This window comes from Portunus trituberculatus, chromosome 42 (genome assembly GCF_017591435.1).
Source record: "Portunus trituberculatus isolate SZX2019 chromosome 42, ASM1759143v1, whole genome shotgun sequence".
Taxonomy (NCBI): Eukaryota; Metazoa; Arthropoda; class Malacostraca; order Decapoda; family Portunidae; genus Portunus; species Portunus trituberculatus.
The window spans coordinates 12,879,438-12,906,937 of NC_059296.1; the positions used below are offsets into that span (position 1 = coordinate 12,879,438).

The 27,500-nt window shown below is 42.7% G+C and overlaps 1 protein-coding gene across 6 annotated transcripts in view; it reads left to right on the forward strand.

The window, feature by feature from the left end:
• Window positions 1-27,500, forward strand: part of LOC123517443 (ankyrin repeat and BTB/POZ domain-containing protein 2-like) — a 173,079-nt gene that overhangs the window by 45,518 nt on the left and 100,061 nt on the right. Inside the window, exon 1 of one of the 6 annotated variants that reach the window (XM_045277496.1) lies at window positions 11,901-12,020. The exons of the other annotated variants lie outside the window; for them this stretch is intronic. Coding sequence (XP_045133431.1) covers window positions 11,953-12,020 — 68 coding nt within the window. The 5' untranslated portion in view covers window positions 11,901-11,952. Of the gene's footprint in view, window positions 1-11,900; window positions 12,021-27,500 lie in introns of those variants that run through there. 6 annotated transcript variants of the gene reach the window in all.

Here is a 27,500-nt window from a genome sequence, read left to right on the forward strand (position 1 = left end):
ACGACACTGTTTTGAGAGTCACGAATGATGGGTCACGGAAGTCGCGGTGTCATGGCGTAGAGGATGGCCGACGAAGTAGCTCTGCGTCACGTGCAGAAATATGCAAAATGATGTGCAAAAAAAGTAGAAAATAAAAATTCAATGATTTCAAGTGGTTTTAACAAGCTTACTAACTCTTGTTTTTGCCTCACTCATTTGAGTCATTTCACTGTTTTAGGTCTCAGCACATCACCGCTGCCTGACACATGAGAGTTATTTTTGTTTACATTTAGATTGATATTGTTATTATATATATATATATATATATATATATATATATATATATATATATATATATATATATATATATATATATATATGTGTGTGTGTGTGTGTGTGTCTGTGTTTATTTTGTGTGTGTGTGTGTGTGTGTGTGTTTGTTTGATCTGCTGCAGTCTCTGACGAGACAGCCAGACGTTACCCTACGGAGCGAGCTCAGAGCTCATTATTTCCGATCTTTGGATAGGCCTGAGACCAGGCACACACCACACACCGGGACAACAAGGTCACAGCTCCTCGATTTACATCCCGTACCTACTCACTGCTAGGTGAACAGGGACAACACGTGAAAGGAGACACACCCAAATATCTCCACCCGGCCGGGGAATCGAACCCCGGTCCTCTGGCTTGTGGAGCCAGCGCTCTAACCACTGAGCTACCGGGCGTGTGTGTGTGTGTGTGTTTATATGTGTGTGTAAAAGTGGGACGTAAAGACGATCGGCCTCACATACATAGCCGGGTGAGATAAGAAAAATAATAAATAAGCCACTCAGCTCTCCCCTACACACGGGTAGCTGCGCTGTTGCTCCTTTGTTACGGCTCGGCTGACTTCCCCAGAGAGTGTGTGTAGAGTGTGTGGTGGAGAGGCGGCTTGGGAGCGTCGCCTCACCGCCCTTTCCTCCCAAGACTCATCCTTCCTTGCTCGCCAACACACGGTAGCGCTTGGTGCGGCCGACTGTAGCCATTGGAGGTGTGATGTAGTCGGTATGTGAGTCTCTCTCTCTCTCTCTCTCTCTCTCTCTCTCTCTCTCTCTCCGGCCAAGCATGTCCATGACTCCCGTTCCCCAGGTAACATAAGGGGAAGGTGAGCACTAATTGGCTCCTGGGCTTGCCGACACCGCAGGTAACCACCTCTCATCAGGTCATTAATTAAAGACCGTAATTGTATGGCCGATGCTGGATCAGGTGTGTCGGTGTGCCGCAGGGGCTGCCCGCCACGCCCTACGTGCTCTTACTGGCCTTACTGTCTTACTATTATCAATGATTCTGCTATTTTGCATGTTTATTTGTTCATGTGTGTGTGTGTGTGTGTGTGTGTGTGTGTGTGTGTGTGTGTGTGTGTGTGTGTGTGTGTGTGTGTGTGTGTGTGTGTGTGTGTGTGTGTGTGTGTGTGTGTGTGTGTGTGTGTGTGTGTGTGTGTGTGTGTGTGTGTGTGTGTGTGTGTGTGTGTGTGTTTGTGTCTGTGTGTGTGTGTGTGTAGATGATTGGATAGATGAAATGTTGGCGCAGGATACGGATTAAGAAGGGACTACAGTAACGAAAACGAAGGTTCCAGATTCCAAGGCGTGTAGAGTGACTATAGCGGCAGTGTGTGGGCGTCAGGGATGAAGAGAAAGGGTTGCAGTATGGATAGGAATAAAGGAAAAGAAGAAGGAAAAAAAGAGGAAGATGAGGAGGAGGAGGAGGAGGAGGAGGAGGAGGAGGAGGAGGAAAGTTGCTTTGAGTAGAGCTTAGTAGAGGAATGGTTGCCGCTGGAACTGATGTGGGCGGAGAATGGACGCGACGAAGTGAACAGAACACATAGGCGACGAGGGAACGTGTCCGGCTGGTGGGCTAGAAGAAGAGCAGGCGGAGATGCAGGATGGGCCTCGAGACCTGCTGCCACGATGGGAGGAGGAGGAAAAGGAAAAGAAGAATAAAAGTAAACAAAAGGAGAGAAAGATGAGAAGTAAAAACAAGTGGAAGACAAAAGAGAAAGAAAGGAAGAGGAAGAGAGACAATGAAATAAGAGATGCAGGGTGATAGAGGAGAATGAACAGGACACCTTCGATTCTTTAAGGGATGACGCGTGTCTGCCACAGGCCACCGGTATTCAGGGAGCCGAGCTTAGGACTTGGCAACACTGTCTGCCTCACCTGTTAACCCAGCTGCCAATTATGTCCAATGTAGGTCGAGATGGGCGAGTTCTGATTGGCTACCGTCCACAGTGTTAGAGGGGAGCTAGTGCCCACACCGGAAAGGTTTCCTCATACTTCCCCAAAGTTGAGTTTGTAGAGTTCAAGTTAAATGAACTGATAAATAACTAAAACAAAGTCTTCATAAAAGTCTTTTTGTTGATGCTGTCATTTCAAAACATAAATGACAAAGAGAAGGGAAATGGTTATCCTGCATGATTTATTGACATTTAATTTTTTGTTATCTGGAATTTGTATATTATTCACCACACTGGGAAGAATCTCACGAGGATTTAAATATGACAAAAATGACCACACTCTGCCTCGGTGTCCTCACATACCTCTGGAGAATAAAACAAACATCAGTGTGTGGAGGAGACGCGAGGGAAGGAGACGCACAGCCACACCTCCTGTTCAATCACAGGCAAGAGTGGCATTGACTCCTGCACCACACCCACTGCCGGCACACACACCTGCCGGGCCCAAACCTGTAGCGCAACGCCTGATTTGTAGCGCCTAATTGTGTGTGTTGGCCTCTGGTCCCCGATGCACGTGGGAAGACACGACTCTAGTGCAGCAAAACCGGCAAGCATTCACACACACACACACACACACACACACACACACACACACACACACACACACACACACACACACACACACACACACACACACACACACACACACAAGAGCTTTGTTTACACTGCAACCCCGAGAACTATACATGCAACTACACACACAGACATAAATAAACACGCAAACACTCGAGCAAAAACACACTTCCTATATATAAACACGATTCCCACACACCTGATTCACACACACACACACACACACACACACACACACACAAGCCAGAGGACCGGGATTCGATTCCCCGGCCGGGTGGAGATATTCGGGTGTGTCTCCTTTCACGTGTAGCCCCTGTTCACCTAGCAGTGAGTAGGTACGGGATGCAAATCGAGGAGTTGTGACCTTGTTGTCCCGGTGTGTGGTGTGTGCCTGGTCTCAGGCCTATCCGAAGATCGGAAATAATGAGCTCTGAGCTCGTTCCGTAGGGTAACGTCTGGCTGTCTCGTCAGAGACTGCAGCAGATCAAACAGTGAAACACACATCTAAGACGCAAATACGCAGCTCCAGGCACCAGTTAGCAAAAAGCGCAACAAGGTCTTTGATCTCCCGTTTCCCCCGATTCTGAGAGAAGCTCCGTGATGATGTATGTGGTGACAGGTGGAGTGTATTTGGTGGAGAGGTGAAGAAGGGTTCAAATGCTATGAGAGAGAGAGAGAGAGAGAGAGAGAGAGAGAGAGAGAGAGAGAGAGAGAGAGAGGACAGGTCTTCCGTTGGCAGTGTTACCAAACTCAGTGCATGGTCTGTTATAATATAAGCTTCCTGGCTACGTGTTCCGTCGTGTTGTGCGTGGCAGCGTTGCGTCGTGACGCGGAGTGCTGCCCAGGAACCGAGAAATAGCAGTTGATGAAATGTTGCGTTGCCTTTCTCGGATCAGTGAATATCAAGAGATGACTACATTAGCTGGCGCGGGGAAGAAACTAGTGAGGGTATGCAAATGAGGACCGGTCACTCAGCCTCTTCTCCCGTCACCACCACCTCCTTCCTTCCCCACTCCCTCCTTCCATCCTCATCACTTCGGCAACCTCCTTCAGTTACCAGTTCCTTCCTTTCATCCTTCCATATATACATCCTTTCATATCTGCCACTTCTTCCATCCCTTCCTCCCTTTCTTCCTTTCTCTCTCTTCGTCCTTTCTTCTACATCAGTAAAACTCCTCTCTTTTCTAATTAAAAAAGTTTTCATTTTCTTGTTTTTTTGTCTGTTTCCTCGTTTTTAATTTTTCATTAAGACCTTTCCATTTCTCTGCCTTTCTCTCACCTACACATCTTTACACATACTCCCTTTCTTCCTTATTTTTTCACATAATTGTTATTCCTTCCATAGTTATTTTTCTTCTCTCTTCTTTCCCAGCCCTTCATTCTTTCTCTCTTCTTCGTTTGACCACTTCTATATTCATGTTTATCACAGTATCCTCTCCTTACTCTGTTATCTTATATTCTGTTTGTTCTTCGTCCTTCCTCCTTACTATAATACTCTTCTCTGACATTAACAAAATGCTATAAGGTCATCACTTCACGTACCTGTAGTCGTCATGCTTATCATTACTTCTGTTACCTGTATGTGTGTCAGTGTGTGGAGGCTTTTCTGCATATCAATTACTATCATGGTATGTGCTTTGTTGCTCGTCCGATATCTGTCTCCTGTTTGTCACTCGGTTCCATTCAATAAGCAGGTCAGCTGTTACTCAGCCGCTTCACCAGTAATGGCATCTCATCATCGCGTCAAAGCAAATGTATATTGATAAAAGTAAGAAAAACATAAAGAAAGAAAGAAAAATCGACACTTCATTTCAATTTGATTGTTCGTTTCATCTTAAATAATCAGTAATATTTTCTTTATAGTATTACGAGCTGTATGCATTATCATCAAACCTGCTTTGGTAAATATTACTCGTAAAAAAAATAAACATGATGCCATACCGTTATGTTAAGATATGGGGAGTTAGCCTCTCCATTAGGATAAAATGGGATTTGTTAGAATTAGATAGGTTAGGTTTGGCTAGGTTATGTAAAAGAAAAACTGTCTGTTGTTGTCAGAACGTTTTTTTTCCTTCATATTTGTCTCTTCTTTTATATTTGTTTTATGTACGTACTTGTATAGATGCGTGACTACGTGGGTCTTAAATATATCATGTTGTTTGTGTGTGTGTGTGTGTGTGTGTGTGTGTGTGTGTGTGTGTGTGTGTGTGTGTGTGTTTGGCAGTATGGATGAATATGTAATGGATACTGACTTGGCGTAAAAACTGTTAGGATTTACCTCATTTCCTGCTAAATATTCATCTGTCATCTTTCGTCTCACTACGTATATCTATCGTGTGGCGGCGTCGGCGGTGGTGGTGGTGGTGATGATGGTGGTGGTGGTGGCAGAGGTGACGTAGGTAGTAGTGGCACGGACTTCAGTTGCTTCAGGCCGTGTGGTGCTTCATTCAGCTTCTAGTCACCGCACTGTCCACACACTCGTCCCCACCTCCTCTCACCTCACTGGGCCTCTGATTCACCACACACTGCTGGATGTGACAATGTTAATGGTGTTATGGTTCCTATCAATATTTTTGTTGTTGTCGTCGTCGTTGTTGTTGTTGATTTTGTTGTTGTTGTACTTACTATTATTGCAACTTTCATTATCATCATCATCACTCACTCACATAATTTCTAGTATTATCATTAATGAAGAAGCATTCGTAAGATCACACACACACACACACACACACACACACACACACACACACACACACACACACACACACACACACACACACACACACACACACACACACACACACGTAGGGTAACGTCTGGCTGTCTCATCAGAGACTGCAGCAGATCAAACAGTGAATTACACACACTCGCTCGCTGACTCTGTAAGTTGTCATTCCAATAAAACGAAATATTATCATTTATTAATACACACACACACACACACACACACACACACACACACACACACACACACACACACACACACACACACACACACACACACACACACAAGACATTTTAGTTGCACTTCACATGAGAAGAATCTGCACACCATAAAAAAACTGTCTGATTCCAGCCTTACCCAGCCTTCAGAGCAGGATTTGACGGCCCTTTCATGGCCCACTTCAGGTTCGGTGTGGCCTTGACAGGTCCGCGCAGGTAAAAGCTGTGGCCGCAGCTGCCGTGCGGCAAGGCAAGGTTGGCCCTCACTCCATTATCTCTCGTGTCCCGAGGACCTGTGTTTCTCTTACTCTGAATTATGAAGTCAATAATTGTAGAGCCAGCGAGTGAAGTTGGTGGGCGACAAAGGAATCTCATTCTTAGATCCCACGCTGTTAGGAGGAGGACTGCGTGGCGAGAACCTCTGAAGGAGGATCAAGGGACCGGTCAGTAAGGGCGAGTGTGGCGTGTGTGGGACTGGTGCCGTAAGGTAGCTGGCAGGTCGAGCACCGAAGGAGGAACGGCAGAAGAGGAGGAGGAGAAAGAGCAGGGAGAGGGGGAGGAGGGGCAGGCGGACGAACAGGAGTGGAAGGAAGAGGAGGAGGAGTAACCTTCTTCCTGGTGCTCCTCCTCTCCCTCAGGTTGAGTAGAGAACTCTCCTTCTCCTACCTCTCTTCTGGCTGTTCTTTCCTTCATATGGATGTGTGTCTGTTATTCATCTATTGGCACTTGAATAGTTTCCACGGTCATGTGTCCTTTGAGACAGTGACATCCCAACACCAGCAGTCTCATCCCGCTCAGCCAGGACTTGTATCCTGCTCCTAGTGAGACATGTCCTATACTCTCACTTTTCTTTATGCCAAGTCCCAGTCCGCTGTCACCCACAACATCCACAACGCATGTGGCACGGCATGAAATCCACAATATTCATACCTGTTCCCTGCTGTCACACTTATAATTAGTTTTCATCTACGTTCATCGTCGTGTACTTTTTATCCAATCAATACCTTATTGTGGTAAGAAGGCAGACTTATGAACATGATTTTTGAAGTGTTTTTATTTCCTGAGGAAAAAGATCCTTACTCCATATATGTATTCCTTGGTATTTTTTTTTTTCATATTGTATTTTTTCTATCCTTTATCTTATCTCCTTCCCTGTCATCCTTGTCATCCTAATCACGCGCCATCTGTCATATACTGAATATAACAGACCACCTTCTTTAAGGAAAAATGTAAAGGAAGCAATTAAGAATAGTACCATGGTCTTTGAGTCATTTTAGAATATTTGAACATAAAGTCAGAAGTTGAATTTTGTCGGTCGTCCCTTTAATTTATTTCAACTGTTTAAGCACCATTTATCTTTGATACTTGTAAAAAATAGAAGGATATGGACGTGTGCTTTATAGTAACACGCTCTTGTCGCGGACCAACCATCGTCGATGTGATCCTGACTCAGAACAGTTTGTCAGTGAAAAGATGCAGAATATTCTCTCACTCCCAGCCGGTGCCAAATTAACTTATTAATTTGTTGTGAGACAAAAATTCAACCACTCTCCAGTTTTCGATGATGTTTAGGTGACAAAAATACAGACTAATAGAGAGGAAACAGATGGCACACAGAAAGGCGATACTGCTTTTTAAGATTAGGGAATATCACTACCTGTGTGTGTGTGTGTGTGTGTGTGTGTGTGTGTGTGTGTGTGTGTGTGTGTGTGTGTGTGTGTGTTAGATATAGCGTGGAGACAAGGCCGCAGGTGCAGTCAACATCGGATACGTGGACTCAGCATTCTGGTACATCGCGGTCATCAGACCTCGCCTACGGGATAGAAGCGTGATGTAAGGCTATGAGTATGATGATATATATATATATATATATATATATATATATATATATATATATATATATATATATATATATATATATATAGAGAGAGAGAGAGAGAGAGAGAGAGAGAGAGAGAGAGAGAGAGAGAGAGAGAGAGAGAGAGAGAGAGAGAGAGAGAGAGAGAGAGAGAGCATACGTGTTTTATGATAAATCGTTAGTCATTTACTGCCTCCCTTTCTCTGTTCCCTTATGATGGACGTCTTGTACTCGTTTAGCATTCTTTGTCATGCTATTATTATGTATTTTACAATGTAATTATTCTGGGTATCATGTGTTCTTGTTTGTATCACTCTTTCGCTGGTGTATTCCTTGGGTAAGTCTTTTATTTTATTTTTACTTTTCCTCGTCCCGAACCTTTGGGCCATCTCGTGCTCCTCCCAACAGCGACCAAGGAGTCAGCTTTTCACATTCCGAAGAAGGGAGGCTGTCATTTGGAGGAAGCCGGGAGGGAGCAGTGTAGTGTGGTGTAGGCCCCGCAGCGCTGCTCCATCCCTCCCTCCCTCCTCTTCTGTACTTAAATTCGTGCCTCCCTCCTCCTGGTCCATCCTTCCATTCTCGCTCTCTCTCTCTCTCTCTCTCTCTCTCTCTCTCTCTCTCTCTCTCTCTCTCTTTGCATATGTTTTCATAACTATTCTCTTTTTTTTTCTCTTGTCCTGAGTTACTTTTCTTCATTTATCCTTTCTCTCCTTTTCGTAAAAAGTACACGATACTTGTAGTTTTGTACGAGTTTGATGTTTGATGCGCACGCATATGTGTGACCACTTATCATTCCTGTTCATCTTGTATCAGACATTACATACCACAAGGACGTTCTCTACCATACACTGCCATTTCAATGTACAGTGTAACGATGATTCCTTGAAAATACAACAGAAAACAAGAAGTAGATCAAATATTCATGAACCTCTCTATAATTTCAACTTTCATTACTTCCATTATTCTTAGTAAATTTTCATTTTTTTTACGGTTATACCTACCAGTAACGTTTTTCTTATATACATGTGTAATACCTTGGAAATTTATGAAATATAGAGTAAAAATTTTGTATCGAGAAGAGGCTTAACGAAAAAATTGCATAAGTTACGATTCAATTAGTGACTGCCATGCGTGCTGTGGATGTGCGAGATGGCGTACACACATTAGCAGGAGGCAGCGGCAATGGTCATGCTCGATTTTTTACTATTCATACATCAAACTTAAGCTGTAATTTTCTGATGTACGCGCGCTTGTGTGCAATTCACCGTTGTCCCGATATTTCATTATCACAAACTGTTACCCTCTCGGAAAGAGATAAGAGTTCATAGAGACCAATATACAGGTTAGGCCGAAACTTCACACACATCACACATCCCATCTTCATCAAAGTCTACTTCCTTTGATTTCTAGTACCTAACTAGATATCTCTAACAACTTTTCTTCTTCATCTTTCCCTTCTTTATTTCACATTGATGCCACCTCGGCCATCTCTTCTATCCCTATAAAGTTGAATTCTTTCTCCCTGGTTTTCCGCAAATCTTTCGACTGTTTGTTGCTTTCATTAAGATTGTACTTAATAATGTTTCCATGCCTTCATTAGCTTTACCAGAAGGGATGGACGGGGCCTCTTCTATTATTCTCTGAAACTGGGCCATCGTACTAACAGCTTACCTGGTCAAACTTTTCCAGTTCTGTCTGTATATTGATATCTACCTTTCCTTCATGTTGGAATTTCGTCTACATTCAGCCTATTATTTAAAGAAAATGGTGACAATTCTAATTCCTCAAACCACTGCCCTGTTGCTTTAAACTCCTGCTTTCATATTTTTTTTAATCTTGTCGTCTTCTTGACAGAAAGATATTTAAAACATCAATTGCTGACCTCTCAACCTTATATCTGACCGCCAGTATGGGTTCTGTTGTGACCGCTCTGATCTTCTGATTTTCTTTCCTGAATATTGGTCATTCTCTTGTAGATATGTGGATGAAACTTTCGCTGTTGCATTAGAAAATATCAAGAGCGTTTTGATAGTCTCGCATAAAGCTTTGTTTTCCTAAATACCCTCCTATGCTCTCTATCTTTCTCCCTGTAACTTCGTCTCAAGTTTCCCTTCTGACCGTTTCATCTATTGCCACTTTGGTAGAAGGGCTATTGGGTAAGAGCAACAAAACATTTGAAGAAAACAAACAGAAAACTGAATGCTAGTTTCCATCCTAAGAATATTAACAGTAGTGTTCCTCATGCTCCTATCCTGTCACCTTACTATTATTCATTAATAATCTTTTTAGCAAAACTTCGATAGAAATTTTTGCTATTGTTTTTAACACATCAAACAAATTTGATAGAGTCTTGTGCACAACTTCAATTTTTCCTGGAGCTCTTCTCTATAAGATATAATGCACTTTCATATAAAAGCGATTGTTCTTTCGACTTCTGTCCAGTCTCAGTTTCAACGGTAATAGAGTGATCAATTTTTAATAGTAATGACATTTTTCCTTCATGTGTAAAAGTACAGCGATCATGAAAAGGAAGGGCAGAGTACAGTGCTCTCAAGACTAGGAAAGTTGTGCCTTTACACAGCGAGTCTTCCATGCCCATTTTCTATTGAGGAATGATGGCAGCATCTTGACTCTGCGGGTGTTGCGTGGCGCTTCCTGCTCGCCGTGCCGACACCTGACCTGCAGCAGCAGCCTGCCAGTGTCTCCGTGGCTCACAGTTCTCTGAAGTTCCGATCTGTCGTGAAGTGGCACACACCAACCCTTGCGCCTATGAAGGATTGGTACACGCACAACTGCATCTACAGCAACAACAACAACAAAAGAACAGAAACATGGACTTAGCAGCCTCCTCTATTCCTACATCCAGTAGCTGCAGTTCACCAGACGTATTGCTTATGATGTCGGCAACGCCTTGCATGCAGTTAAGGTTGCCACGATGATGTAATAAGAAAAAGACTGACATCATCATCAATATTATTATCATCATTATTAACTACAAAAAACACCAACAGTAGCAGCAGTAGTGATTGTGGCTGTAGTGGTAGCAGCCTGCAACAAGGGGCGGCGGCGGCAGCAGCAGCAGCAGCAGCAGCAGCAGCAGCAGCGGTTGTGGGTACGGGTGAAGCCCACGCAACCACTCACACGCCGGGTCCGCGCCACAACGTTACCAGCCTGTGATCTCGCTCCTTCCACCACCACTACTACCATCCCCACCACCACCACCCCCATCACCACCACCAGCACTACCTCCTCTAGTCCCGTCCCCCCACCATCAGCTTCACCACCACCGGTCTAGAAGCCTGCAGCCACCACACCGCTGCACACGTCCACAGTTCATGGGCCAGTGTCCTCCGCTTCAGCGTTCGTCTCACACTGGGATCATCCACTTGTAGACAGGAGCTGAGTTGTGAAGAATAATTCGCAAAAGTGTAATTAGTGATGGAAATGAGATTGATCTAACGTTAGGGAAGTGTGGGGGCAGCCTCCAACCGACGATTTTGCCCTTCTTGCCCTTTCATGCTCGCCCGGCAGCTGCCGGGAAAGACCTGTGTCCCAGCATGATCAGCATGGCCTGACGTGCACTTGATCCTGCGCTGCCCGCCTCTGTCTGACCGCTCTGTTGCCAGCGCGGCTCCAGGTGAGCGCCACCTGCTTGGCTGAAAGGTGCTCCTCCAGTTGTGGTCGCCGGTGAGCGGGTGTGGCGCCAACTCAGGTGACTTGTGGCAGCCGCTTATGTAGGATCTGTCACCATAGCAACCATACACGACTCCCCACCCCTCCACCACTACGGCAGCCATCCTGGCCGCAGGCGCTTACTCCGCCCACCCAGACCGATGGAGGTGCCGTAGCCAGGATGAGGATCTCTGACGGAGGGTGACGCAGCCCCGCCCACCAACGGACCGTAGGGTGGTTGTCCTGTGTAGGGGCGCGTTGACCACGCCCTTTTCCCTGAGACACTGCCCTGCACCTCTTTGTTGATCGCGATAATTGAATGAGCCACTTGCTTGACCTCAGCCGCGGGTCGCTGAGTAGTGTCGCAGGATTGGTGGGCACCGCGGCGAAAGGCAACTAGTGTTGGTTAGCTACTGTGCACCCGCTTGCAGGCTACAATCAGTGGATAAAACTTGTATTTATTGCTTATAATTTTTATTTAATCGCACCCTTGAGATTGGGCTGCTCACTGTTGATTATCCTAACCCATTTACGGGTGGCTGGTAACCACGGTGGTCCTGATGGACCCTGGATGTGATAGCCATGGTTCAATAGGCATAGAAAACAATATAGTGACTACCTGAAAAATAATCAAGGATTCCGGCGGCCTGCAATCATGGATTACACCAGCAGTGTTTCTGCCCTCCACACTGATGACTTCAAGGATTTCAAGGAGTTCACCAGGTAGGAGAGAGAGAGAGAGAGAGAGAGAGAGAGAGAGAGAGAGAGAGAGAGAGAGAGAGAGAGAGAGAATAGTGTAAGGAGACCAGCTTGAAAGGTATTAAGATATGGTGGTCTTGTATCTGTGCTTGGCGTGAGGTGCAGCAGCGTGGTGGCGCATGCAGCTGGGGCTGCCCGGCGCAGGTGCCTAAGGTGTTCGCCACCGGTGTGCCAGAGGCGTATAACTGCACCCAGTAATTAGCTGATTCGCTCCATGATGCTCGATCTTGTTACTGCAACACTTACTGAGGAGGTCGACTTCACGCCCGAGCAAATTTCACACCCTCGATTTCAAGGGCATGGCGGGTTCCGGGGGGGATGGAGGCGTGCGACAGCGCGCTCAATGGGACTACTACTGATTGCATCGTCTTATTAATAGCTGTCATTTTTACTTGACTATCCTGTATGAATCCCAAACATCGTTACGGCTGGAGAATGCCTTTTTTAATGTTTTTATTAGCTTGTGAATCATTCATCATCAAAGATTATCGTATTGTTTTCACTTGCTGTGTAACTTTTTTTTAGATTTTTTGTTTGATGCAATTTTTCATATGGATTTACCATCCCAAGGTTTCCGTTAGAGCGTGTGCTGCACTGTTCGTTTGGATATATACGGATAACGGGAATAAGGATATCTGGCATGGGAATTAGTCAAAAACGTTTGAAGAATAGGAAATGGCGGTGAGTGTACGTCCTGAGGATCGTTATCTTCCTTACTTGGGTGGCAGCGCAGAGAGAGGAAGCCACACGAAAGGAGTAAGGGTCAATGAGAGCATGGAAGACAAGGAAGGAGACTGGGAAGAGATCGATAGCTTTTCGCCTGGACGTAGCAAACTAGTCAGGGATTTGTTGTCGGCAGACTTTGGCTTGTGGTGCACGCGAGATGAAGTCACTGGCAGCGAGGGTAATGACTGAATTAATCATGATAGAGGCAAGTGTAGCATCACCACCACCACCACAACCATGACGACCACCACCATCGCCACCCCTACCAGTGATCATGGGGGAAGTCTGAAGCAGGACTGCACTAGTGGAGGAGGACATATGATCTGTGGCCTGGTGTATTCCTTTATTGGCACACACATCGCGCCGCAGGAATACTCGTGTGTAACATAAGATGGAAAGACAGACACTTGACACTCAGAACCTCAGACGTGCTGCCAGGCTAGAGGTTTGCGCTCTTACTAAGCACTTTAAAGTGCAGGGGTTTAAAAGCAGTTGTGGTTGACTGCATTGACGTTGAATATACGTACTATGATGTCAGGTTTTGAGTGCATATAAATGGACGTTTTTAGAACTGCAGCAGTGTTAGAGTGAGGATGCTTGTGTCTGTGGCAGGAAGGTTTTGCACTCGTTCTGCTTTTTATCTTAATTTACATCTGAGTGGCCAACCCATCTGAAAAGGTGGATGAGATCTAAGGAAATTGTGTCGCTGTCTAAAACAAGTTCTCTCGCAAACACGATTTTTGTAATTTTCGTGATTGACGTTTGTATTGTCAGTGCTCCATTGATTTTTTTTGTTTTATAGATTTCATATATAAAGTACTATATATATATATATATATACATATATATATATATATATATATATATATATATATATATATATATATATATATATATATATATATATATATATATATATATATATATATATATATATATATATATATATATACACCTTCTAGACTATGTTCATTCACTGGTGAGATATTCTTGGTAGATTCTTTTTTCTACCAACTTGACGCCAGTCTCAGATTCTGTGGTTTTCAGCGTGGAGGAAAAATAAACTGTGTGGTATTTTAGTAACTGTGTTCTCTAAAAACATACACATTCTATATACATAAATGCATATATGCATACATACACATATACATTTTACTCGTATATGCATACAGACATATATACATACATAGTACATGCATACATACATGCAGACACACACACACACACACACACACACACTTACATGTGTCTCTGTCTGGGTAAGCTATAGAATTAAGATTTAGTCTTCGTCCAGTTTTTAAGATTCGGGAGTGAAGATTACTGATGTTCCCTGGTCTTCCATTTTCACTGTTTAGTATCTTTGGTTCATATGTGAATTCTTTTTACTTTTAGTGAAGAAAATATAGCCCAACGTTTAACTTCATTCATTCATCGATGCTTGCTGAGCTTCATCGAAAAGGGCAAGCAGCACTTATCAACAGCACATGTATAGCTATTCACATTCATGCTCACGTGTCTACAGCGACGTAAGGCACTGGAAAGGTGTCAGCTGCGTCTTTTTCAGTGATGCCACAGTGGATAATGTCGTTTAATCTGATTGTCTCCTTTTTTTTCTCTTGACATTACAAATATTCCGTCTGAAGTTTTACTTATATAACCTCATTTTATTTAATTGACAGTAGATAATCCTATAATTTGATTTTTGTTAAGATGAATTCTATTATGGTGTGTGTGTGTGTGTGTGTGTGTGTGTGTGTGTGTGTGTGTGTGTGTGTGTGTGTGTGTGTGTGTGTGTGTATATATATATATATATATATATATATATATATATATATATATATATATATATATATATATATATATATATATATATATATATATATATATATATATATATATATATATATATATATATATATATATATATATATATATATATATATATATATATATATATATATATATATATATATATATATATATATATATATATATATATATATATATATATATATATATATATATATATATATATATATATATATATATATATATATATAAGAAAATGAATCCTACAATTCATGAGAAATAAAAGCACATAACGTGAGAATCTGAAGAAAATCGTAGAACATTTCAATTTAAACAGACAAATGATGAAGACACAGGTGCCTTCGTGCCCAGCGACACAAACTTGTTACTGTCTCCAAGTTTGTCCTGGTACGTACGACTATGTCTTGAGAAGGAGGAATTCACATTTGGATGGTCCTTATTCTCCTTAACCCTTTTTTTATAATAGCTCTGACCACGGTGCAGCCCCAGAGGCTGGCAGCCTTGGGGAGATATGGTCAGAGGTATGATGGGGTGTGTTAATGGGGAGCCTTCGGTCAAAGGATTCCTGGAACAGAAAATTAGTTTTCTGGGAAAAAGATAAGTGGGAAGGAGGACGCTGATGGAAAGTGCAAATAGTCATATAATGTGCGCACAAGAGCAAAGGGTGGGAAGCTCTTCAGAAAAAAAAAAAAAAAATGAGCAGAGAAAGATAGAGAAAGGAGAACGTTAAAACACTGATGAGTGTTAAAAGTTGTTCATGTGCTGGACACACTTAGTGTGTCAGTGTTGTAAATAGTTGGAAAAGTCTTTCAGATGTAGATGAATGAGTGTAAAAACAATAGTATCGACCCGCTACATTGAGACAATAGTAAGTACAGAGATGAAGAGTTAATGATTACCTCATATGATGTTTTAGTCAAGAAAATTGTATGTCAGTCATTAAATGTTTAAAGGAAGGGGCTTATCAAGGACAGACTTGCAATGAGACACGTAACCTGAAGGAAACTGAATCGCAGGAACTCTTCAAATGATTTCATGACGAGTCATGACTGGCAAAACTTTTGTCTTCCTGGCAAGAGATACATGAAACGAGAAATGATAACGATAACAGATTCAATAAAACACTCGGTAGAGTTTCACATTACGAATCATTGAGTGTAATCAAATGGAATAGAATGTAATGTTCATTAGTAAATTAAACCATGACATAAGTGTGGGAAGCAAAGGCTGAAGATAAAGAAAAGTTAATAATCATGGGATCAAATAATTAGCGCATTGCAATAAGTGTTCAGTTTTACTAAGTGTATTTTTCATAATCAACATGAAAAAAAGAAAAAAAGATTGAGATTTAAATCAGTAAAACACAATCGGTAAATATTATAAACTCTTTATGGGACGAGCTGGCCAGAGCGAATCGCGAACGTGTTACATTGTTAAACAGGATGTGATAGTGTTCAGGAAAAAAAATGGCAATTGGAATTCAAGATCAATAAGTGTATTACTTTCCATGTTTGTATAAAAAAAACCCCACACTTTAATAACTGTATCTTGAAGAGCGTTGACACTTTTAGATAGAGTTCAGAAGGAGATTTAGGATAGTATCAGCTATAGTATTGATGCATGCAGTAGAACAAAATTAATAAAAAAAACAAGTATTAGAACAACAAATGTTTTACTGAAGCTGGGCTGCACGTAGATAAAGCTGTAGAATGTCGGTCTCCTGACTGGGCGCCGAGAGACAAGATTCTGTGCAAAAGATGATTAGGATGATGCAGAGACAAACAACTTAGCACAATAGATTAAAGCAATTTAGGTTGCATTCAGAAGAAAGGCGTAAGATGAATGGTAATGTGATATGTAAAAATATCTAAATGAGTTAAGAGCTCAACAAGGAGATATAAATCAGGTTCTTTTAGTCAGGAAACAAGTTAGAACTGGTGGATATGGTAATGAATTAGACAAAATCAGATTTATAAGGAAGATAAGCAAAAATTAACTCACAATTAGGACTGTGGATGAGTGCGACACACTTGGCAAGAAAGTGGTAAGTGCACTGAGAGTCTTAAGAGAAGACTGAATAAATTTATAGATGAAAATGACAGATAGTAAGTCTTTAAGAGTTCCGCTGCTGCATTGTGTAGGGCAATTGACCTTTCACTGTCTTATTTTATGTTCTTATTTATCTTAGTAAAGAAAGTGGAAAGTAACAGACCGTAAGGTATGCCTTTGAGGAGCTGAGGCAAGCACGAAGGCAGGTAGATAGTCGCGCCCCTCAGCCCAGTAGGTTGCCAGCAGGAATCTTGGTTATTTCCTTCACTGAGCCCGCCACGTTCCCACACTGACTCCTCCTTCATCACAGCGGGTCCCGCCCCGCCCTGCCGGCCAACACTCGTTCTCTTAGTTCACGGATCTTCAGAAAGAAACAAAAGCAGATATAAATAAATAAATAGGATAGATAACTGGGAAAAAATAACAATGTTAGTGATAATGACAATAATAATGATAATAATGATAATAATAATAATAATAATAATAATAATAATAATAATAATAATAAATAATAATAATAATAATAATAATAATAATAATAATAATAATAATAATAATAATAATAATAATAATAATAATGATAATAATAATAATAATAATAATAATAATAATAATAATAATAATAATAATAATAATAATAATAATAATAATAATAATAATAATAATAATAATAATAATAATAATAATAATAATAATGATGATAATGATGATAATAATAAATAATAATAATATGATAATAATAATAATAATAATAATAATAATAATAATAATAATAATAATAATAATAATAATAATAATAATAATAATAATAATAATAATAATAATAATAATAATAATAATAATAATAATAATAATAATGGTAATGATAATAATAATAACAATGATAATAATAACAAAAATAGAGTAGATAAGTAAAATAGAATAAGTAACAAGATATGCATTATGGGTTGAGTCACAGAGGAAGAGTACGTAATATTGAAAGCATGCAGGCAGACGGTAGTGGATGCATTTGTTTTCGCACATCTTTTTTTCTTTCGTAAAACCTGTTTTATTGTGAACCTTGTAACAAAACACATCGTGCAATGACAATGACAGTCTCTCGTCTCGCAGCCTCGAGCAAGACAGGGCGCTGGGACCATCACTGTCAGACGCTGAGTCGCTGCAGAAGGACAGTCGAGAGTCAGGTGCCCGTCCTTCTTCCCTGCACTGTCGATAGTGATACGAGACTTTCCTGGCCAAGGGGAGATAGGCATTGGGAGCAAATCAGATGAAATAAAACACTTGACTCTCTTCTGTAGCAAACCGTCCTTTGTTACAGACGCTTATAACCAACCATGACACAATATAAGCGCTGTGTTTCCATTGCTGCAAACTGAGTGTTTATATTCAGAGCGATTAGTAGTAATAATACTGCCTTGACGAAAATATTACTTGAAATAAAACACTCGCCTTTCTTTCACCGCTAATCGATCTTTGCTATAAACACAACCACAGTAGTAATAAAAGGGGTTGTGTTTATATGACATTCCAATAAGTGTCTATATTCAGTGCAGTTAGCGATATTATTAAGTGCCTTCAATAAAACAAGTGATGCAACCATTGGAGCACGGAGGTGACTTTGAGTGGCCAGCAAGAAGCAAGGGAACGTGTGGGTGGGAAGGTTCCTGCCACCACGCTCACGTCTGTATTACAACACGCACCCATGATTGTGTGGCGCACCCTGTCGAATCAGAGAGACGAGAATAGTTCAGATGATTATAGGTAGTAATTCAGGAGAGGGGAAAATACAAATAGACTTTCTCGGGGGACACGCGTATGCAAGTGCCCGCTGAGGAACCGATGACGGTGCACAGGCAAGTGCCACCATTACTATAGCGTGTTTGGGAAGAGACAGTGTCCATCAGTATCAGAGAGAGAGAGAGAGAGAGAGAGAGAGAGAGAGAGAGAGAGAGAGAGAGAGAGAGAGAGAGAGAGCCTCGACTGAAGAGTGAATGCACATTGCAGTGAAAGGAAGAAAGAGGAACAATATTGGAAGACGTAGGATTGCATTTTTTTTCTGTGTGTGTGTGTGTGTGTGTGTGTGTGTGTGTGTGTGTGTGTGTGTGTGTGTGTGTGTGTGTGTGTGTGTGTGTGTGTGTGTGTGTGTGTGTGTGTGTGTGTCTGTGTGTGTGTAATCTTTTACTACAACTCCACCAGCGCTTTATCAAATATTCCACAGGTGTCTTTTCCACATCCACCACATCACAACAGCTTCGCGCTTCCACCCAAACCAATATCAGTTCGTTTTCCCGATTCGATCATTTGCGTCTTTCTCTTCAATGAGTGAAAATGAATAAAGGAATATAGAAGGCAAGGGGAATTTTGAGTTTGAGAGAAGAAAAAGCTATTGACTAAAAAATAAACAGAAGACAAAGCGGAGACAAATGAACATAGGTGTATGAAGAAAAAAGATACTCATAAACAGATAGAAAATAAGAGACAAGATAACAGAATACATGAAAAAATACTGACTAAAAAGGAAAAAGAAAAAGGGACTGAAAGATAGAAGACAAAGTGGAGACAAATCAGCATAGGTGGATAAAAGGAAACAAGAAATGCACAGTAGATAGAGAAGACAAAAAAGACTCATAAATAGATAGAAAGTAGGAAATAAGATAACAGAATGCATAAAAGTTGGTTAGGGAAGGAGAAGTTAGGGAGTGAGGGATTTACATCGAAGGAATCAGAAGGTGCGAGGTTGGGTCATTTGAGAGGCGGTGACGGGCTGGCGGAGGGCAGGAAGGTGCAGGTGTGGAGCGGTTCATCAGGTGGTATTGTGTGTGGCTCTGTGGCCGCCGCCTCCGTCCCGCTGGCATCATTATCGAGCCACAATGGAGCATCACTGGTTTGGGTTGGACACGCGTGAGGCCTCTCCTTTCCTTCCTCCTTTCCTCTATGTCTGTCTGTCTGTCTGTCAGTCGTCTTCCCTCTCCATCTACTAATTGATTTTTGTCCTCATTATCCTCATTGCTATTAGACTCCTCTCCTTTCTTATCTTTCTCTACTCATCGCTTTGCCCCCCTCCTCCCACTCCTTCATCCCCTCCTCCTCCTCCTCCTCCTCCTCCTCCTCCTCCTCCTCCTGCCCACACTCATCGTCCACCAGCCTCCAGCCACAGGTCACCCTTTAGCCCTTCGCTCAGTCTTGCCTTTACCTTCTTCACAGGTCTCACCACCACCACCACTTCCACCACCCCCACCACCACATCCACCTCCATGAACATCACATGCTTACTGTCCGTACCTTTAAACTCACCACCTATATTTGGCACAACGTATTGACGCATTGCCTTAACTCGCCACACCCTTTCCTCTGCCTCGTCCTCGCCTCCTCGCCTCTCTCTCTCTCTCTCTCTCTCTCTCTCTCTCTCTCTCTCTCTCTCTCTCTCTCTGCCGAACACATGTATTTTATCTATTTGCATCAGTTTCTCTCTCTTATTTAATGTTTTGTAGTTTAAACTGCCTTTCATAGCTTCCTTCACCTAACACACACACACACACACACACACACACACACACACACACACACACACACACACACACACACACACACACACACACACACACACACACACAGCATGTCAGTATTCAGGCCAGCCTTCCAAGGACTTGCCAATCTGCCCTCCTCCTCATCTCCATCCTTCCCACCTTCCTTTCCTGCCTCGTCCTTCAGTCCCTTCCCCGAGTCACATGCTTCATAGCCACCCTCCCTCCATCGCTGCCCGTGGCCACGTCCCCCATCGGCACAGCCATTGGAGCGTGGGAACCCAGGATAGTCTCAGCGAATATCCAGAGCAATTTCTTTTTTTTTCTTTATCTTTTTCCTTTTTATCCTGACCAGTCTCTGTAAGGTCTTGTGCTGGCTGCCACGCGCGCACCTCCTCCTCATCTCTTTCTTCCTTGGATTGTCAGCTCTTGCCTCTCTTAACTGCAGATTCTTTCCTCTCTCTCTCTCTCTCTCTCTCTCTCTCTCTCTCTCTCTCTCTCTCTCTCTCTCTCTCTCTTCTCGTCGGTTCCTCCTCCTCCTCCCCAGCAGCTTTCGTTATATCAAGGCAATTAATTTAAGTCTCCGCCTGTCTGTGAGAACGTGGCCTTGGGTGTATCCCGATGCCCTCCTCCTCCTCCTCCTCCTCCTCCTTCTCTGGCTTCTGCCTCGGGAAGGAGGGAGGGGAAGGCCAGAAAGGACGGAGTCTTACCACAATTATAGTGGAGGTGAAGCCAACGTGACCCCAACACACCACCGCCCATTACGTCAGCAGTTTTCTTCTTCCCTACATTTCTCTCTCTCTCTCTCTCTCTCTCTCTCTCTCTCTCTCTCTCTCTCTCTCTCTCTCTCTCTCTTTCTGTCTCTCCCTTTTAATGGGTTTTCTTCGTTTCTTATCATATTTCACAGGAAATTTTTGTATACATTCTATATCTTCTTTTTATTTATTATTTCCTCACCAATCCAATTATGACTTTTGCCCATCTTTTTGCATTTTCTTTCTCGTATCGGTCATCTTTTTTCCTTCTTTTTCTTTGTGTTGTATACTGTATTTATAGAAAACACCTTCGTTAATGGCGGCAACAGAAGGGATGAGATAGAGGGGAGGGAGATGAGGAGGATGCATGGGGGAGGGAGGAAGAGGAAGGGCAAGTCCGGTGCGAGGAACGGCAGAGGGTCATGTCTAGAGGAACTTGTTGAGGGGAGAAGTGGGTGACTGGAAGCCTAAAGCAGCAGGGGCGTGTAATTACTAACTGTGTTGGGGGACAGGTGGCGTGATGTGTGGTCCGACTCCTCTCTCTCTCTCTCTCTCTCTCTCTCTCTCTCTCTCTCTCTCTCTCTCGACCACCCCCTCCCCACTCCTCTCTATTTTTCTTTCTCCCTCTTACTAAATATTCTTTACTCACTCTTCTCCCACATCTTCGTCTTCCAAAACTCTTCTACTCTTCATCTAGCTTCCACCACTCGTCAGTTTTCTTTTATACTTGCGTCATTGCTCATTCAGTTGTCTCTCTTCCTCTCTCGCCTGATCACAGCTCCATTCCTCACCCGCCCCTGCCTTGCGTGTTTGTTGGTACTACGTGTGCTTGCTTGTGTTACGGAAGTGTGGAGGTGTGTGGAGTATAAGGGCGCTGGGTTGCAAGGCGGAAGTGAGGCTGTGAAGGAGAGAGAGAGAGAGAGAGAGAGAGAGAGAGAGAGAGAGAGAGAGAGAGAGAGAGAGAGAGAGAGAGAGAGAGAGAGAGAGAGAGAGAGAGAGAGAAGACTAACAGGAGAAAACTCTCTTTCATTACTAGGCGGCTTTCTGAAATTCTTGTTTTTCTTTTTCCTTCTCCTCCTCTTCCTCCTTCTTCTCCTCCTCCTCCTCCTCCTCCTCCTCCTCCTCCTCCTCCTCCTCCTCCTTTTCTGTACTATTCAGTCTTTTCCACTATCAACCAGTTACTTATCCAAACAGCCCATTAAAAACTTCAAAATATGTTGCTGTTTGGAGTTCCTTTTGCATTCCTTTGTTTTCCTCCTCGTCAATATCCTTTCGTTTCTCGCAATCGTCTTCTCCTTCCTCCTTATCCTCGTCTAAGTCCTTTTACATCGACACCACCATCACCACCACTACCACCACCACCATCACGTCCTGCGCCTCATCCTTAGCTTTTCCCAGGCGTCAGTCAGTTAGCGCTTCCTTCCCTCCACTCCTCCTGCTCTTGTCATTAGTATTCTGCTCACGTTCCTCCATTTTCCCCTTCATCAACCCTCATCATGCTTGTCCATATTATGTTCCGTAAGCTTTTTGTTATTTTCATATTTCTCATTTTACACTCAGGTGGAAATTTATTAATGATTTTGCTCACGTCTCGACATCTTTCCTCTACCTTGTTTCTGGTTATCTGTATTCGTGTTTCCTTCTCTTGTTTTTGTTTATTTTTTATTTCGTCATCTTTTCCTTGTTCAGATTTCCCTGTGGTTGTTGTTTTTCGTTTTAATTTTCGGTTTTTTTTTTTATTCTTTTTATTTTGCAGTCTTGATTTATCCTTCCTTGCCATTAAGCGCTCTTTCTTTCTTTTCTCTCTTTTTTCTTTCTTCCTTTTATTCATTCATTTTTTTTTTTAATTTATCTTCTTTCTTTCCTTCTTTATTTACATCTTTCTTTTCCTTCTAAATTTGATCATGATCATCATTCTCTCTCTCTCTCTCTCTCTCTCTCTCTCTCTCTCTCTCTCTCTCTCTCTCTCTCTCTCTCTCTCTCTCTCTCTCTCTCTCTCTCTCTCTCTCTCTCTCTCTCTCTCTCTCTCGCTTTCATCACCACCATCCCTATCCCTCCCTCTTCTGCTGCTCCTCCTCCTGTTCTTCCTCCCACCACAACCACACACCTTCCTCCCTCCACTAAGTATAAGATCCCTCGCACCACAGCTCGTCAAGGCCAAGTCCCATTATTTGCTGGCGGGGCGGACATACTCGGCATTTTGTCAATAAACTCAGTCAGACCAAACCATTCAAGGGGACACGTTCAGCGGCCCGGCGAGTCTTGGCGGTCTGGGTCACACGGGGAGGTGGCAGAGGAGAGACTGGACAGGGTACGCTAATTGTTGATAAGAGGCTGGGTGGGTGTATAACAAAGGGTGCTGGTAGTGTAAATACATGGAGTAGTAGGGTACTGGAAGGTTTTCATGTCTACACTGGTATTTCCACTGGTGTTCCTCCATTAGTGCTTGGTTCTGGGAAGGATAGCGTGCACAGTAACGGCAGCAGGGATTGAAATAACAAGAACATGCTATAATGAGGGAAGCTGCAAGAAGCCATCAGGCCTCTACGTGACAGTCTCCACTGGTTCAGGTGGTGAGTAGGAATCGTCATCAATTTTTAACCTCGTGACACACCTTGCGGCACACTTAGATCATCGCTACAGTGCAAGGAAGCTGCCGTTGTGTGTCCAAATAGATCTCCTGTAGAAGGAAAATCATTAGTCAGAGCTCACATTCATGTTCATTATGGCAAGATATCTTTTACGGAATGTTTACCTGAGATAATCAAACATTTGCCAGGTGATTAGCAAACATCCGTAAAGGTAAAATAGTTATTCATATGTCTCCTCACTTATCATACTCTGGGGATGGGGCGCGAGGCGTGAAAATGGCTGGGGTGAGGCCTTAGGAGGAAGGAGGAGAGAGAGAGAGAGCCATGGAGGGGCACAGGATTGTTGGGTACTATTACGTGCCTGAGGCTGTCGCCGATCATGCCCCATTACTTATCCCATTACCTGTAATTAAATCGTCTAGGTGTGAAAATGCGTGCCCTCCCTCACCTGAACTTGCTATTAGCTTCACGATAGCATTACTTGTCATTATCGTGGCCCTCGCAGCAGCCTTCCCGCGTGCCCTATTACCTCGACCCCGCCGCTTATCAAGAGCATCCCCCTCTTACGCTCGTCAAGGGAGGTGTCATGATAAACTCAGCACAGATAAAAAATACCGATAAGCTAATGGCTCCATCGTCAGGCCGCGAGGTGATGCCAGACAGAGCTATTATGGAAGGGGAAGAAGAGGAGTGGAGGAAGGAGAGTTACTTTGTCCGCTATATCGTTGGGTCAGAGGGCAGGAATGGATGCTCAGCACTGCATAACATTAGTTGCTAGATACTCATATGCTGTACACGTGCAAGGCAACACAGTATTGTTGTCGTCAGCTTTATTGTCGTCGTTCTCATGTTTTCTTTTCCTCTTCTTTTTTTTTTCTTTCCACTTAAGCCTTTTAGGGAGATGAAAATCGTCCGGGGAAAAAGACTGTAGAAAAGAAAAACAGCGAGGAGTGAGACTGCGAAGTACTTCAACAAGGGGAATCTTGTCTCGTGGAGGTGTCACAACTTCCTGGTGCTGGGAACGGTGGACAAACAACGCTAATAAGCATATATAGTGAAATAGATTGCTGTAATGAAATATATTAACTGAGGAAAGGTGATCAGAGAATCGATAGATATGTACTGAGGTGAAAAGAAAAAAAATGGATCAGTTGATGTCGTGATCACTTCTTATCTTGATCATGTCATGTCCTTGTCAGATCGTATCCCGCCGAGCGATCCTCTCGGCAGTTCATTAGCAGGCGAAGAATTAATCAAGTCTCTACATTATCGAGGCGGGCTGCGGGTACATCCACTAACCAGTTATACCAAGAGAAAGGAAATGGACAGGCAGACCGCTACATGGGGAGAGAGGGAAGAACACCACTGCACTTTAAGTTGTATTTTATTCTAGCAATTCCTGAAATATAGTATGAAAAACAACAGTGAATCAACATATTCGTGGCAGCTTTCCCCTCCTGTGGGCTCCTCCACACCCTGTGACCTTTAGTCCGGGGTCAGAGATAATTACCTGGCGCTCCCGCTAGTTCATACCATCGGGAATCTCCCCACGTACCAACAAAATTAAGGAGGCTTCAAGGAAGAAGAAGAAGAAAAAGAAAAGCAAACTCCCTCAACCACCTGCAGCGCATGTCTAGTACTATTTGTGGCTCGTGGCTGTTGTGGCTTATTCCGGCTCCTCATATCTCCTGACTCTTCCACACTATTCCACTTCCTTGCGTCAGCGGCTCATTATATTTCTTATATCCTTGTCAGTGTCTCATTTTGGATTATCTCGGTTCGCTTATGTGGCGTGACTGTGGCTTCTCGTATCCCATTGTGCCTGTGGTTCTTCATGTCATCTTCTGGTTATGGCTCATGTCATTTTGTGGTTGTGGTTCTTTATGTTCCCTCGTGTCTGTGGCTCTTTATGCCTCCTTGTGGTAGTGGCTCCTCGTGTACCACTATGGCTGCGGTTCTCATGGTAGTATTAGAGATGAAGACAACACTGATAACCTAAATCTTTATTGTAGAAGTGTCAAAAAGGAGATTGTGACTCTCTCTCTCTCTCTCTCTCTCTCTCTCTCTCTCTCTCTCTCTCTCTCTCTCTCTCTCTCTCTCTCTCTCTCTCTCTCTCTCTCTCTCTCTCTCTCTCTCTCTCTCTCTCTCTCTCTCTCTCTCTCTCTCTCTCAACGCTAAGCTGTAGGTAGTGCTGTAAACTCCCCCCGCCCCTGTCTGTCCAATACCTCTCTCCATTCTCTCTCACGTCATAAACAAGGAAATTTGCATGTGAGTTTATTTTCGTATCTTATTTCCAGGACTACGTATTTTCACTCACTGATCTTGATCCACACCCTGCCTGCTTTCTCTCTCTCTCTCTCTCTCTCTCTCTCTCCTTCCACCTCGAAACACAGCCTCTTCTACCCCCCCTCCCTTCTCCACCTATAAACCGGCACAGTCCACTCTCTCCACCCGTGCACACTCTCTTTTCTGACCACAAGTGTTCCCCCTACACGTCCCTACCGAGAGAAAAAAGTAGGTCCCTGTTCTGGTTCACCGTGCCCTCTGCTGGAGATGATAATGTCACAGATTAGAAGACGATCACAAGATGACACTCTGGTACTGTTGTTGTTGTTGTTGTTGTTGTTATTGTTGTTGTTGTTGTTGTTGTTGTTGTTGTTGTTGTTGTTTTAATGGTGATAGTGGTGGTGGTGGTGGTGGTGGTGGTGGTAGTGGTGGTGGTGGGTGTGGTAGTGGTAGGTTGATGGTGCTTCTTTTTCTCTTTTTCTTCTTCTTCTTCTTCTTCTTCTTCTTCCTCTCATTATTGTTATTTTTGTTATTATTATTATTATTATTATTATTATTATTATTATTATTATTATTATTATTATTATTATTATTATTATTATTATTATTATTATTATTATTATTATTATTATTATTATTATTATTATTATTATCATTATTATTATCAATATTGTTATTATTATTATTACCATTATTAATATAATTATTATTATTATTATTATTATTATCATTATTATTATCATTATCATTATTATCATTCGTTGTTGTTGTTGTTGTTGTTGTTGTTGTTGTTGTTGTTGTTGTTGTTGTTGCTGTTGTTCCTTCTGCGACTGTTGTAGATGTTGTTGCTGCTACTACTACTGTTTCTATTCCAACATGGGCACACACACACACACACACACACACACACACACACACACACACACACACACACACACCGCTATCTACACTTGACACCCACACGTCACTGCTCCCTCGTTGCATCGTCTTCAACCTCTCTTCCCGTTATGTCACCACCACCACCACCACCACCACCACCACCACCACCACCTTGCTGTTCTCTTGCTGTGATATTCACTGTCACTTGGTCGCTTGTTGTATGTGTGTGTGGTGTGTGTGTGTGTGTGTGTGTGTGTGTGTGTGTGTGTGTGTGTGTGTGTGTGTGTGTGTGTGTGTGTGTGTGTGTGTGTGTGTGTGTGTGTGTGTTCCGTAATATGAGAATCAAAAACATATATTATTTAGAATCTGACGCATGTAAAGAAAAAAATAAAAGTGATGATGGTGGTGGTGTTGGCTGAGATGATTGAAGTACTTGCTTCTTGCTGTGTCACCCAGACAGCTTCGTACCTTCACAGCTGGACGCCTCTTGCCCATGTCCTTGCTGCTCTTCCCGCCAAGCTGCCAAGGCACTCATGCACCGCTTTGCCATTTGTATCCATCAATCTTGTTTTTTTTTTTTTATTTCATTGATACCAAAAAGGAAACAAAACATCCCGAAGTGTAATATAATGTCGGTTGTTAATTAAATTGCTTGCTTTCTATTTAAGATTCGTAAAGGATAGTCTGTTAAGCAAGTCACTGTTTGTTGTTAGAGAGTATATACTTGATGATGTACTCGTAAATTAAGTGCAAATTGATATCGCTGGAGAGTTCATAAATATTGCACGGAGCTTAATATTTTCA